General features: G+C 38.2%; 1 protein-coding gene across 9 annotated transcripts in view; it reads left to right on the top strand.

The window, feature by feature from the left end:
* The window catches only part of Rad18 (RAD18 E3 ubiquitin protein ligase), a 76,719-nt gene that overhangs the window by 21,736 nt on the left and 40,195 nt on the right, over window positions 1-14,788 (top strand). For 7 of the 9 annotated variants that reach the window (XR_013112559.1, XM_076940217.1, XM_076940218.1 and 4 more), the window contains 4 exons: window positions 754-938; window positions 4,444-4,520; window positions 7,110-7,170; window positions 8,632-8,676. Coding sequence is in view for 8 of the 9 variants with exons in the window: in XM_076940217.1 (XP_076796332.1) it covers window positions 754-938; window positions 4,444-4,520; window positions 7,110-7,170; window positions 8,632-8,676 (368 nt within the window). In the remaining variant the exon portion in view is untranslated. The remainder of the gene's footprint in view (window positions 1-753; window positions 939-4,443; window positions 4,521-7,109; window positions 7,171-8,631; window positions 8,677-14,788) is intronic. The other 2 variants (XM_034511202.2, XM_034511200.2) reach the window with 1 other exon arrangement.

Here is a 14,788-nt window from a genome sequence, read left to right as displayed (position 1 = left end):
TCTACCTTCAGGCCTGCACCATGGAGATGGATGCTGTGGGGAAAGTGACTGAGCATCTTCTTTTGAAAGAAGCTCTCCTGGTAGTTCTGAGGTCCCCTGAAATTTGAGAAGCACAGCCTTTTGTGAACTCTCTTCATTTATTTTTAAAAGATCTTTTTTATTTTAAACCCTGTTAGTCTTAAGATCTTACTAATTTGCTGTTGTAATTTTGAAATGATTGCAGTTCTGAAGACCACTTTGAAAACTGCTTCTTAAGCATCTAATTGCCCTCAGAGCTGAACCTCCATTTGGAATGCGGATGCTGACACCCTACCCATCTATCTACTTTTGTGTGGGTGTGGTTATGCATGCTCACGTGTAGGGGCTGCATGTGTATGTTACATGTGTGTGAAAGCCACAGGTCAGCCCTGGGTATCATAATCAGGAGTCTGTTCTACCTTGTTCTTTTGAGACAGTCTCTTACTGGGGCCTGCCTAGCCTTGGTCATTAGGTGGGCAAGCTAGCTAGCAAGCTCTAAGGATGCCTGTTTCTACCTCCCCAACTTTTTATATGGATGCTAAGTCCAAACTCATGCTTATGAAGCCAAGTACTCCATTGACTAAATTATCTTCTCTTCCTCTTCTTTTTTTTTAATCTTACTGGCTCAACTATTTTTCTAGTCATTCAGGTGTTGGGAAGGTAAAATACTGTTTTATCTGAGAATATTTGATAATTCACAGTAATCCTAAGATCTTTCTTGTTTGTTTGTCTTAGTTCTGCTCACAAAAGGAAGCCGTTGCCCAAAACTGTTTATAACTTGCTCTCTGATCGAGATTTAAAGAAAAAGCTGAAACAGCATGGTTTATCTATTCAAGGAAACAAACAGCAGCTTATTAAAAGGCATCAGGAATTTGTGCACATGTATAATGCCCAGTGCGATGCTTTGCATCCTAAATCAGGTAAAGCAATACACCTGTGCTCACATCTGGATAAAGTAAGTATGTAGCTCAGAGATTATAAATCACAGAAAGAACTTTAATAAGTACCTTTTTGGTAGTAGATAAGATATGCAAGTGAATTTTCAGGAGCTACCCATGCTACACTGCTAAGGCGGTCTTCCTCTCAGTCTTCCTCTCAGGCTGTCTCAGAGCCCCAGGTTCCTTCTCAGAGGAATCATTGTTGGCAGTCTTTCCAGAGACTACAAAGGGATAGTGATCTAGAGTCCTACAATACTCCTACTTTATCTGAGAGACTGTGAGCAAGTCATATCCCTGTACTTCAGTTTTGTCATCTGTAAAATGAGGATTATAATCCTACACACTGTATGTTTTCAAGGTGATGGAATGCATCTAGTACAGTACCTCAGCAAGTAGTTAGAACTCAGTGGATGTTTCCATTGTGATTACTATACATAACAGGCATCCTTAGTTGATACTGATTCATAAAAATGTCAGTATTTTCCATATAGTCTTCACTCACCCACGCATACATTTTGGAGTTCCTTATAGGTAAGACTATTTAGAATTGCTTTATGTTTAAAAGCAAGAAGAATGATATAAAAACAGAAAAGTACATGGTGTGGTAAATTTTCATAAAGTGAAAATACCTCCCAAGATTATTGTGAATATCCCCAATCCCTCTCCTCTCAGGCCACTGGATGTCCTGGACTTTGTAGACCAGGCTGGCCTCAAACTTACAGACATCCACCTGCCTCTGGCTTCCCATTGCTGGGACTAAAGGATTGGGTCACCACAGCCAACTGTCCACTATTTTACCCATGCTAGAGCTCCTTTTCTTTTTAAATTGCACATTTTTTATGTTTTTCTATTCTGTTTTCTATGAATTAGGATAAATGCATTGAGCAGTAGCCATTCCATAGCCTGAATGTTATATCATTGTAAGATTTCCTCCACTGAACAAAGCCTATTATTTTTTAATTCAACCTCACTGAAATAGTCAAGATTTCAAAACGCAGTCAGATTCTTTGCTAGAGCATGACACAAATGGCCTCTAGTCTAGTTCTAGTCCTTAGAGAGCTCTGGTGCCCTCTGAAGCCTCTTGTCCACATTTCAGCACTCAGGTGTTCTCTTTCCAACCTCAATGGCCTACCAAGCTGTCCTAAGAGTATTCTAGGACTCTAGCCTGCAGCCGTTCACTTGTCTACAGTTCTTCTGCATGCTACTTTCAAAGGCCTATGAACAACATGGCTGGCTTTTTCACAGTGACTTCATTGTTATGTTCTACTTTTGGTTTTTGTTTTTTGGTTTTTGTTTCTTGTTTCTTGAGACAGGGTTTCTCTCTGTAACCCTGGATGGACTCAGTCTGTAGACCAGACTTGTCATGAATTCAAGAGATTCACCTACCTTTGCCTCTCACAAGCTGGGGTTAAAGGCATGTACTGCCAGACCCATCTTGTTCTTTTACTAACTTTTTTGTATCAGTTACTTTTTTCATTGGTATGATCAGATAGCTAAGAAGCAATTTAAAGAAGAGAAGATTTATTTCAACTCATTCATTGAGCTGACACACTCGGAAGGCAGGACAAAGACTATGCTGCTGAGTGTGTAGTTGGGACTCCTACCATCTCAGTGTACCAGGAAGGAGAAAAACGCGAGTGCTGCCATTCTGTAGAAACAACCTGCAATTGATGCCCCTGTGTCTGAGCCTCTCTGTGTTTTTATACTTTCTTAGAAGCCACCCTTGGCCTTTTGCCATCAAAAAGTTTAGCTAGGATCTTACTCAGTTGTAGGGTCATTGCAGTCTATCTCCTGGGAATTGATTTTTGTCACCTGGTACTCATGGTCCATCCCAGTCTTGCCACCTGTTTTGGGATTTTAGGGCATGTACTTGCTGTTTAACTCTGATTAATTCAAGCAAAATTATAGTTGGATAGATTGTCTAGCTTTTCCTTGTCATTATAGTGAGTGTGATGCTGTTGTTAGCTCTTTACAACCTAAACAGAATTAGAAGTGTTTCTGAAGATAGTTTAAGCCCTTAACTTGTACCCAGCCTTAATATATAATATAATATAATATAATATAATATAATATAATATAATTTCTTACTATTGTAGAGTGTACCAAAATGGTACTTGTGTTAATGCATTGGATAGAATGTAAATACTTTTGCTTTTGTATTATGCCATGACTCAGAAGGCTCACAAGGAGATGAATATTTCTTGTTCACAGAAGATACTGTCCACATTGTTTCTCCCAGTTTTTCAATATTAAGGAGGCAGATATAGCTCAGTGCTTGGAGAAGAAAATCTTTTAAGTGAAGCAGTTGCTTGAAGTTTGAAATAGGCTTAAGTAGGATTATTTGAAGTGGGTATAGAGGAGATTGAAGTGGATGTAGAGGAGAAATACTCATATCTCCTCCATGTGTCTGTCCTCCAATATAAACAATTATCAAGCAATCCTAGTTTTACTGTGTACCTTTTAAAACCTCTCTATAGAATATATTGAAGTAAATGCCAGACTTAATATCTTTTATATATAACTGTGTATAGATTAATGTTAGTTCTTATTCTCTACCTCATGTACTTTAATAGACTGACTTTTGATACAGAAAGTCAGCATTTGCAAAATCTGCACTGTTTGTGTTTAAAGAAAGGCATTTAATGTGTGACAGGACATTTTGTTGATCTTCCTGCTATGAGTGGTTGGAAACTGGCTTCAGATACTGGTTTTGGAGGCAAGGGCATGTCCCTTGTTATTTGCAAAACTTTTTCTCTCCTTGCCAAGTTTCACTACATTTAATATATTGAAGTTAGAGTAGATATCCTCTAAAAATTTAACTCATAGTAGTAAATTAATTCTCATATTTTATTAAAATTACAGTTTATAAAGGAGAGAAGGTGAAAATTATATGGTATACAGTTTTATTTGGATACATAGAAGAGTTACATGTTAAAACTCCATACTCTGTATTTAATGTACTGCTTTGAAATATTGTTAAACTTACTGTTTTAATTACTGTTCTATTGTAATAAAACACCAAGACCTAGGCACTTATAAAAGGAAGCACTTACTAGAAGGTTTGCTTACAGTTTCAGAGATTAAGTTCATGTCCATCATGGCAGGAGGCATGGTGGCTGCCAGCAGACATAACACTGGAGCAGTAGCTGAGAGCTCACACTGATATGCAATTTTTAGACAAAGAGAGTGAGTGGTACAGGGCCTAAGTAGGCTTTTGAAACATCAAAGCCCAGCCCCTTCTCCAACAAGGCTACACCTCCAATCCTTCTGAAACATTTCTACTAACTGGAGACCTAGCATTCAAATTTATGAGCCTATGGAGGCCAGTCTCTTCCAAACAGCTACACTTTTGAAAATTTGCAAAAATGAAGACAGGAATCTGCATGTATCTACCACCTGTCTTTCTGTACTGTTAAAAACCTCACATAGGCATAGAATGATGAGCAGACAGTGTGATTGTTTTTTTTCTTCCTTTTTATTTTGATAGCTGCTGAAATTGTCCAAGAAATTGAAAACATGGAGAAAACAAGGAAGCACCTTGAAGCAAGTAAACTCAATGAAAATGTACGTTGAGTCTCTTTCTGTATTTCTGTAGGAGTGCAGAAGGAAAAGTTAAATTGAACTTTTAAAATTAAGAGCCAGCCTTTGTAAATTTTTCTTGGTAGAAAATGTACTGGAACACATTGCTTTTAGAGTATTAAGATTTCCTTACAGCTCATGTTTTTGGACAGTGTTTGTGTTTACTAGACTTACAGTAAAAGGTATAACCCCAAGTAGAGTTTTGCTTATAAGCTAGAGTCATGTAGAAAAAGCCCATGTTGTTCTGCTTCCTGTTCTGCTGTGAGGTAAAGACGCACCACCTCCATTTACTCTGCCACCGTGGTGCTCTGCCCTGTGCCTGGGGCAAGCAGCCACGGTCTGAACACTGAAACCAGCCTGTGAACCATTAGCTAGGTAAGTGGGCATGTCACTAGGACACATTGAAGGAAAAGAAAAAATAAAAATATTCTGAGTTTTGGAATCTTTATAAATGTCTTGTACAAGCATAAGCATTAAGAGCGAGTTCTTGGTTTACTCTGTTATTCTTAATGACTTTTGTAGCTCTTAGGAGAGACCATAGGACCAGGGTTCACATTAACCGGCAGCACAGCTTTCTGTAAAAATGGGGTAATTCTGTACCCCATTTTAAAATTGTGGGTTTTTTTTTTTTTTTATGTTCAGCTTTTTTTTAGTTTTTTATATATTTTTAGATACTAATTCTCTATCAGATTTTGTATTTTGTAGGTGGCCACTTTGCTTGAATGATGGTGTCTTGTACAGAAGCTTTTACCTTCATAACAAATGGAGTCCCATTTGTTAATTGTTGGTCTTAGTGCCTATGTTGTTGATGTCCTGATCAGAAATTGCTTTCCTGTGCCTATGAATTCAAGCCTATTCCTTCCTTTCTCTTTTGTAAGATCCCTATGTGTAGTCTTACATTGAGCTTCTTGATCTGTTTGGAGTTGAGTTTTGTGCAGGATGATGGATATGGATCTATTTTTATTCTACATGCAGCTATCCTGTTTGAGCAGCATTATTTGTTGGAGATGCTCTCTTTTATACAGTGTGCAGTTTTAGTTTCTTTGTCAAAAATTAGGTGTCTGTAGGTATGTGGAATTATACCTAGGTCTTCAGTTCTGTTCTGTTGATCAGCATGTCTTTTTATGTCAGTGCCATGTGTTTTAAACTACTGATGCTCTGTAATACAGTTTGACATCTGGGCTGGGTAACGCCTCCCGCAGTTCTTTATTGCTCAGGAGTGTTTTGGCTATCCTAGATTTTGTGTTTCCAATGTAATATTCTTAATACAGAAACACATTTTAACTGATAAAATGGACTTCAAGAATTAGGAAAGAGATTTATGTGAGTTTCAAAGCAGAAAGAGGAAATGACATGTACAACTGAAAATCAGACTGCCTAAGAAATTTGTCTTTTGTTTTCTTAATTGCATCTTTTGTTTTTAGGAACCGTATCAACAATGGGTTTCTTTGTGACATTTTCATACATTCACATCATTGTACTTTGCATATGTTCACTCCATCACCCCATCCTTTGTAGTTTGCTTTCCTCTACCAAATATTTCCCATTAGTATTTTATTTGAAAAGCCTTGCATGTACAGAAAGGTAGAAAAAAAATGATACTACCAGTTACTATCAAAGATTTATTACCTGATGCAATCCCCTCCCCCCTTTTTTTGTGTCTCCTAGATACAGATATTTATATGTGTTTTGATTTTTGGTATTTTCATTTTTATTTTTTCTCAACTATTTGGAGTTGGATACAGATGCTTTACAAATTTTATTGGGATGTTTTTATTTGTGGGAAGAAACAAAACTTTAAATCTCTTCACAAATGAGTCTCACCTTGGCTTAAAATTCGTAACTATTGCCAAGCTACTTATTATAACATGAACATTTGTTAAATTATATAAACAACTAGAGCTGTGTAGATGGTTCAGCAGGTAAGGTCACTTGGTCTATAAGTGTGAGAACTTGAGTTTAAATTTCAGCATTCATATAAAAAAATCTCATGTGGCAGTATGTATGTATGTCCCCCAGTGCTGTGGGGAGTAGGGACAGATGGATTTCTGCGACCTTCTGCTTATCAGCTGAGCTCCAGGGTTAGTGAGAGACCCTGTCTCAAGAACATCAGGCAGAGAGTGGAGAGCAGAACACTCAGTGTTCTCTGGTCTTCGTAAGTGCACAAGCATGCACATCCATACCTTCTTGCATATACTACCACATACATACTCAGGCACATATCCTAACCTACGTCAACAACCTCTCAGACTTCACCATAATATAGTTAAAGTAGAAACAGTATTTAACCATGGTGGGATTTCCTTCCTGGATGCCACTGGTTTTGAGAGAAAGTTGCTCCCTCCCCCTCTTTTTTTTATTAAAATTTGTTGATGAGAAGGAAGTGTTGAGTAAGGCTGTACTGTTTATGATCATAAAATCTGAGGTAGGAAACAAACATGCAGGTTACGCACAAAGAAGATGTCTTCCTCTGTTTAAAAAAACCACAGTTGAGATTTTGAAATTTGTGCATTGATTTCCATTTTTGTTGTTTTGGATGGATGGAATTCTAAATATTCTTTTTTTTTTTTTTAGGTCATGGTTTTTACAAAGAACCAAACAGAAAAGGAAATAGAGGAAATTCACAGTAAATATCGTAAGTTGTGAAATGTGCTTATTGTAAAGAACTTAAGTTGCGTTTTTACATCTGTAGTAAATAAAAAAATGGTGGTTATTAATGTTCAAATAATCTGGTTAGTGTTGTTTCAGAGACTGGGTTTTAGTGGTGTGTCTATGTGGTGCCTGCCTTTTAAGATCTGACTAACATTCAGCTTTGAGCTCATCATCACCAAGAACGTGGCGAATCTGAGTTAATTCTCAGAAAGCATTATATGAGAAGATGGTACAGACATAGATGCATGTGGGACTGCATCGTTTCCCAGGCCTGCAATGGCAGATCTTCTGTACGGAGGTGTAGCACTTCTGTGGCTGGGAGATTTAGGTCAACAATAGGTTTCCTTCTCTTGTTAGCATCCTCTCGCACTTATCATTTCCTTTCCTGAAGTGGTCTTTCTGTGTACATCTTTGCTAGGTGACACCTTACTGGTTTTGATAACTGGGTAATTGTTATTTCTTTACTTAGTTGATGGTTTCATTTTTTGTTTGTTTGGTTTTTCCCTGAGACTGAGACAGAGTCTCTTTGTCTGTTCCTGTCTCCTGGCTATTCCTGAACTTGCTACGTAGACCTGGCTGGCTTAGAACACACAGAGATCTGCCTGCCTCTTTCTTAATTTTAATTTAATTTAATTTAATTTAATTTAATTTAATTTAATTTAATTTTTGCAGTGTTTAGGATTGAATTTAAGGTTTTGCATGTATAGGCTAGCATTCCTGGAAGAGTTACATATCTAGCCTCAAATTTAATGAGGACTGAATGTGCTTATTGCTCTGGGTTCTGGTTGATTCTTCTTCTTGTTCTTCCAATCTTCCTTTCTCTCTGTCCCATCCTCTTTCTTTGTCTCTTTTTGTTTATTGAGACTGGGTCAGGTGTTACTTGACAGGTCAGTAATGTAGCCAAAACAAGACCAAAAAAAAAGACAAAACAAAACTCAGAAACAAAACAAACCATAAAATTTTCTCCCTCTCTAAAATGTAAAAATAAATATACAAGTCAACTCTTAGATGGGTGAGGTAACAAACTGACTTACTTTCTTCCATGAAAAAAAATGGATCTGATGAAATAAGTCAGCATTTGTTTTAGATGTTGGCAAACAGATCTCATAGGGCTGTGAGAGTGGAAACAAGATGGGAAGCACCATAGTCTGCTAGCAGTTTTCAGGTAATACGATGGGAGCCTGTTACTACCATGGGCTGAGGCAGACATCATAGTTCTTGGAAACTAAGGTGGTCAGGATTTGGGGCTTCCTGAGTACTGGGTGATAATAAGCATGCCTTGACATGCCCATCTAGGTTTCACTGTTTGATTTTGTCATTTCTTGATGCCATAGGATGGGATCTAAGATATACTTGTATGCATCACTGTATCTTTTATTTATTTTTTGATAAATTAGCTTAATCTTTTGCTCCGTAAAATAAAAATGGTGTGTTTTCTTGGCAGTGGTGGTGCATACTTTTAATCCTAGCTCTTCAGAGGCAGAGACAGGTAAATATTTTACTTTAGTAAAGGATCTGTATGATTTTTAATTGTGAAATTATGACACCTATTCCTGTATTTTGAACAGTGTGTCAGTGTTTATCGACACTGTCATTCAGTAGTGTAGTGTGTATACTAGCCAGGGCAGTAAGACAAGAGAGAAGTAATGCATAGATTCGAAGGGGAAACAATAAAACTTGTAAATTAGAGGTGACAGATTTCCTTTACTGTGGTATGAACCATAAAAGAAAATATGTAACTTCAGATTACAAGAGTTTAAGACATTTGCTCTTGAAAAGAACTTAAAACAAAAAAACTCAATCATTGATTATTATAAAATATCTGTAAATCTTAGGTCTGACAGAGTATAATGCATTATATAAAAAACTCTAATGTGGTAAATGCCACATTAAGAAAATGGGTAAGAATGTGAAAAGACTCTAAAGAAGATACTCAAATGCTTCAAGAATTAACATGAAAAAATAGTTTCATTAGTCTGAAAAGAAGTAGTTTTATCAATCACTAATCTATTATGAAATACAAATTAAAACTTTAACAATGAAATTGTATATTCACTGAAGGGATACTGGTCAGGAGGAGCAAGTATCTAGACACACCATGTGGTATGTCCGTGTGTGATAAAACAAACTGGTCAGTGAAGAAGAGGGAGCTTCTGGCTGGTGAAGCCTCATGGATAAGAGTTAAGAGGCATTGTGGCCTGAGAAAAGCCAGGGTAAACAGTAGGATGAGTATATGCCACTCATATAAAATTCTAGAAGACTAAAGATGTAGTGACAGAAAGCTTGTTGATGCTACCAGGGACTGGATGTTGTGTAACAGAACTGTGGAGCGTCAAAAAGAACTCTTGGGGGTGGTTTTAGTCTTCTAGTTCAAGACCATGTACATAGCTACTAAATTCCATGGGTCTATACATGAGAAGTCTGAATTTTTTTAATTAATGAGAAGCATGTTCTAATTTTTGCAAATAACTTTAAAACGTTTTTCTTATATATTTTCTGAGTGTGTGTGCATGGGGATGACCATATACCACAAAATGTATATAGAGGTCAGAGTGGGAGTCTGTTCTTCCCTCCCACTGTTCCCCCCCCAACAACCCCCCCCCCCCCCGGAATTAAAGTCAGGTGTCAGTCTTGGCAGCAGGTGTCTTTACCTGCTAAGGCATCTCTTCTGTAAACATCTTTAATGTTAAGCTGATTTTCACATTGGCTTCTACATTTGATCTTTTCCATGTGTTGTTTTGGTTGATGGATAGGAGAGATACCTGGCTTCACCAGAAAGGTAACTGGAAAAATGACACATTTTATAAATTTTTGGGAAAGGATACATATTATGCTAAAACTTGATCAGCATTATTTCAGAAAAGTTAAACAAAATTTGAAGTCATATCGATAAGATTGTTTTTCTATACCACACTTTGTTAAAATTCACTGGTCTGCCCTGTTCTTTCAACAGATCTTTCCTATGTGTGTGCTTTTGAAATATTATTTGTTAGTTATTTGGTATATATTGGCTTACTGAGTTCAAAATATTTGCAAATTGCCTTCTTTAATATCACCACTAGTTTCATCAGAAGAGGTAGTGATTAGGAAACTATAACATTCAATGTCATATTCTCCTTACTGGGAAGACTTGATTCTCTCTTTGACAGGAAGTTGTGACATTGATTTTCCTTGGCTTTCTTGTCCTGTCATTCACTTCTGAGAATATGTGAGCCAGATAACCAAGTGTGATGACCATACTTTGTTGTGCTTTCACTTCAAGATGTCATCCTGAGCCAGATTTGGTAGCAATCAAGAAGTTGAGGCAGGGGATTGGATGCTTGATGGTAGCCTGATCTGTATTCCAGGACCTGCCTCCAAAAGAGAAAAAGATTCCTGTGCTGGCTAGTTTTATGTCTACTGACACAAGCTAAAGTCATCTGAGAGGAGGGAACCTCATTTAAGAAAGTGCCTTCATAAGATCAGGCTGTAGGCAAGCCTGTAGGACATCTTAATTAGTGATTGATGTGGGAGGGTGATGATGCCATCCCTGGGCTGGCTGAGCAAGCCATGAGGAGCAAGTCATTAAGCAGCACCCCTCCATGGCCTCCACATCAGCTCTTGCCTCCAGATTACTGCCCTCTTGAGTTCCTATTCTGACTTTGTTCAGTGATGACTAGTGATATGGAACTGTGAGCCAAATAAACCCTTTCCTCCCCGAGTTACATCGGCCATGATGTTTTATTACATCAATGGAATGCTAACTGTACCCCATTAAATAAATGACTGACTTAGCTCACAGAGTCTCAGTGCTTTGATAGTTTTCATGATGGAGAATTTTGGAAAGGCATCTCATATACTTAAGAGCCAACATCTAATTTAAATATTTTTCTTACTATTACACTAAAGAGATGTGTGTAGGTGTGTGTGCCATATATTTATGTATGTATGTATGTAGAGAGTTGCTGGGGATCACACATACTATCCATGTACCCTGCTAAGTAGCTAGCATGCAACGCACCATCAGGATAGTTTTAGTCAAGTTGATTTTGTTTTTTTCTAAGTAGTACTGTATGCATGCTGAGAGAAACAGCATCATTTCCTTGACATATGCTAGGGCACTAGATATTTCCTCCACCATGGTGTCACACCATTCATATATTGTCATTGTAATGAGAAAGAACAGATGGGGGCTAAAGTGATGGCCCAGTGGGTAAAAGCATTATTCATGCAGAAAACCCAGGTTTGGTTTCTAGCACCCACATGGAGACTAACAACTGTCTGTAACTCCATTTTCTGAGGATCTTAAACCCTCTCCTGGCCTCTATGGAAACTGCACATATGTAATGTACAGACACAAGTGGAGGCAAAACACCCATACATAATAAATAAATAAAACACCCATAAATAATAAATCTTTCTTAAGGAAGAGATAACATCTTAGTATGGTTATGACAATACGTGTCACCTCATAGTCCTTGAAGGAAAACTTTGAGGGAGCCTTCGATGTACTGTACTCTGAAATACCCTGTGTTAGAATGTAGATGATGGAAAGAAAGGTGTCAAAAGTGTAGACTTGAGGCAGAAGGAGCACTTGGAGATATGGGATTGGAAAAGTAGTTAGATGAATCATGAATTGTGCCCCACAATTCATTGTTTCTGTTGCTGGCGAGCTATGTAAAGTGCAATAATTGGGGGCTTGGGGATAGCAAACCTTGACAGTGTACTCTGCTCTACAGTGGTGTCTTGGAGAGGAGGTGTCGGAAGTGAGACCATTCATAAAGTAGGTAGGATGCGCTTTGGGGAAGTGTTACCGTGTCAGGAAGAGTAGAAAAATGAAGTAGCTGAAGCGAGTTTGGGGTCAGGGGAGGGTTTGTTTTTGTTTTTTGTTTTTTTGTTTTTTTTAAGTTTGTTGTATAAGTTGAATACTTATCTTAGTGACTTTTAGGCTTTTGGAGTGTAACCCATAGCCAGAAATGCTTGGTGTAACACTACTAACTACATGCACTTGTTACAGAAACAACTTTCACAAAGCTGTATTTCTCTTTACCATTTTTGGTGCATGCTGGTGCACTCCATTCTGCCCTCTGTCTCATTAAGAAATGAAAAGCCAGTCCCTGATCTAGTAAGTTTTTTTCCTCTTGTAATCTGTGATACTGGTTTAAAAAAGATTCTGTATATGGTCTTAGTGATGGAGGTGGGAGCATAAGCTAGGGGTTGGCCTTTAATTCTAACACAGTTAATTGTTTCTTGATAATGGCTAGGAAGGTAGAACGTGTGTACACAGAGAGGAGTGCTGGTGCTTGGAAGAAGACAGTTTCTCTTAAAATAAGTTCATATGTTTTTTGGTCCTGCGAGGTCAACTAAGAGGGTCCATAAAGAGGCTGTGCTGGGGTTTAAATGAAGAGCAGAAAATGAGCCACAGTTGTTTTGAGTTGGTAGACATGGACTTGTTCATCAGTTCCCACAACTAGTCAAACCACTTAATTTTTTTAAAGGGTTATTTATTTTATGTGTATGAGTGTTTTGCCTGCATGTATGTCTGTCTGTGTGCCTCGTGCATGTCTGATACCCACATAGGTCAGAAGAAAAGGTTGGATCCCTAGAACTGGAGTAATGAATGGGTATGAACCACCAGGTAGGTTCTGGTAACCAAACCTTCCTCTGGAAGAGCAGCCAGTTTTGTTAACTACTGAGCCATTGTTGCAGCTTCAGATCCACTTAAAAATTTAAGAGGAAAATTCAAGATACATAACTCAGACACATATTTTAGATTCAAGAGTGTTCCTTGCCAAATAGCAGATCCCCTAAGATAAGTGGAATGATGAGTGGGAACAATTTTATTAGTCATAATCTGTTGGCATCATTTATTTTCTCTGCAGCAATCTTGAACTTCTTGAACCAGAGCCAGAGTGGTGGCTGTTAGTTTTTGTTTCCAGCCTTGCCGTGGGGTAACTAGATTCAAGCAAGAAAATGACACTTTATAAATCTGAGCTTTTAGTACTCTAGGGGTAAAGTCATTAAGTCCTTCTAAGTGTTAGTTTAATTACTTCAGGGATTTTTTTGAACAAACCTTAAATTACAATTCAAATGATTCCTGGTGGCTTAGAAAAAGAAAAAAAGAAGAAGGCTGTGGTGGTTTCCCTTGTTAGTGTGATAAAATCTAAAATCACCTCTTAGATGGGCCTCTGGGAATGCCCCTGGGGATATCTTTATTGTGTTGAAGACCTGCCCATGGTGAGTGACACCTGGTTGGAATACTAGATTTAAATTTTTAATAAAGATGTATTTATTGTTATGTGTATGAGTTTTTCCTGCATCTGTGTCTATGTACTGTGTGTGTGTGTTGTACCTTCAGAGGCCATCAGATCCCTGGAACTGGAGTTACAGACAGTTATTAGCCATCGTGTCAGCGGTAATTGAAGCCAGGTCCTTTACAGGAGCAGCTAGTTCTCTTAACTCTGCACCATCTCTCCAGCCCCATGGATCCTAGATTTTATAAGTGCTTCAAAGGGAGCTAAGCAACAACACTGTATTCATTGTTCATTTGTTTCCCTGTTGTGAGTGAGATGTGACCAGCTGCTTCAGGCTCCTGCCACCTAGACTGCCTTGGATAAACCTTTCTCCCTAAGTTGCTTTTGTCAGTGTTTTATCACAGCAATGAGAAAAGAAGCCAAGATATTAAGCCTATACTTGGCTTAAATTCCCCATGCCTAATAGCAGCTCCAGAACGGTGATGGTAGTGTTGTGTCCATGCATGATGGGAGCTGGGGAAGTAGATGAGGTGATTTTCTTTACATGCATGGAATCAAATAGGCCATGACAGAAATTATTGTGTCCTTCTGTCGAGACTCTTACCTGCTTCCAAAGAGTTTAAACTCCTGACATTTTGTTTGTGCCATTATAGTATTTTCTAAAATGTGTGGGCATTGCAGACAGTATTATTTTGAATCTTGGTTACTGGTAGGTAAGGTACATCTACAGCTGCTGAAAACATGGTTCAGACTCCTAGCCTTTGCGCTCGAACACTGAGGGTTCTTGGGAGTGTATTGTTAATCTCCGTAATGATGATCTTGTGAAGTCAGGGTTATGAAATTATGTTTTGAAGTGTTAGCGTGGTAGTAAGATTGCTGTTATGAATCTTAAAACAGGAGACATTGATGAGCTGTGAGTGTCATTCTTCTGGGGAACAGAAGTGTTAGGAAAACATTATAAACCTACTTCCTACAGCCTCAGCTTTTGTGTCAGTTACTGTAATCTACTCAGTCTTAGTAGTCTTGTGGATCTTGAACATTAGAAAACCATCTTTTGAATGTATTTTGGAAATGTCAATCACCAGTGTGTGGCACATGCCTGTAAACCCAGTATTTGGGAAGCAGAGACAGGAAGATTATGAATTTGAGGTCTTTTGTGTTTACAAAGTGAGTCCCTGCCTCACTGAAACAAAGTAAGATGGGACGGAGGGAGGAAATGGTTATTGGTCTGTATTTCATGCACAGTGGAAAGCCCCTCCATAAATGGGCTTGGGGAGGAAAAAACCTGGAGTAGCAAATGGTAGCATTCATTCATGTTTGCTTTGGGGGAAGAAAACGATACAGACTTTTCAGCTGCCCCTCAGCCCT

Source organism: Arvicanthis niloticus, chromosome 9 (genome assembly GCF_011762505.2).
Source record: "Arvicanthis niloticus isolate mArvNil1 chromosome 9, mArvNil1.pat.X, whole genome shotgun sequence".
NCBI lineage: Eukaryota > Metazoa > Chordata > Mammalia > Rodentia > Muridae > Arvicanthis > Arvicanthis niloticus.
Note: the sequence above shows the minus strand (reverse complement) of the source record. Positions and strands in the feature narration are given on the sequence as shown.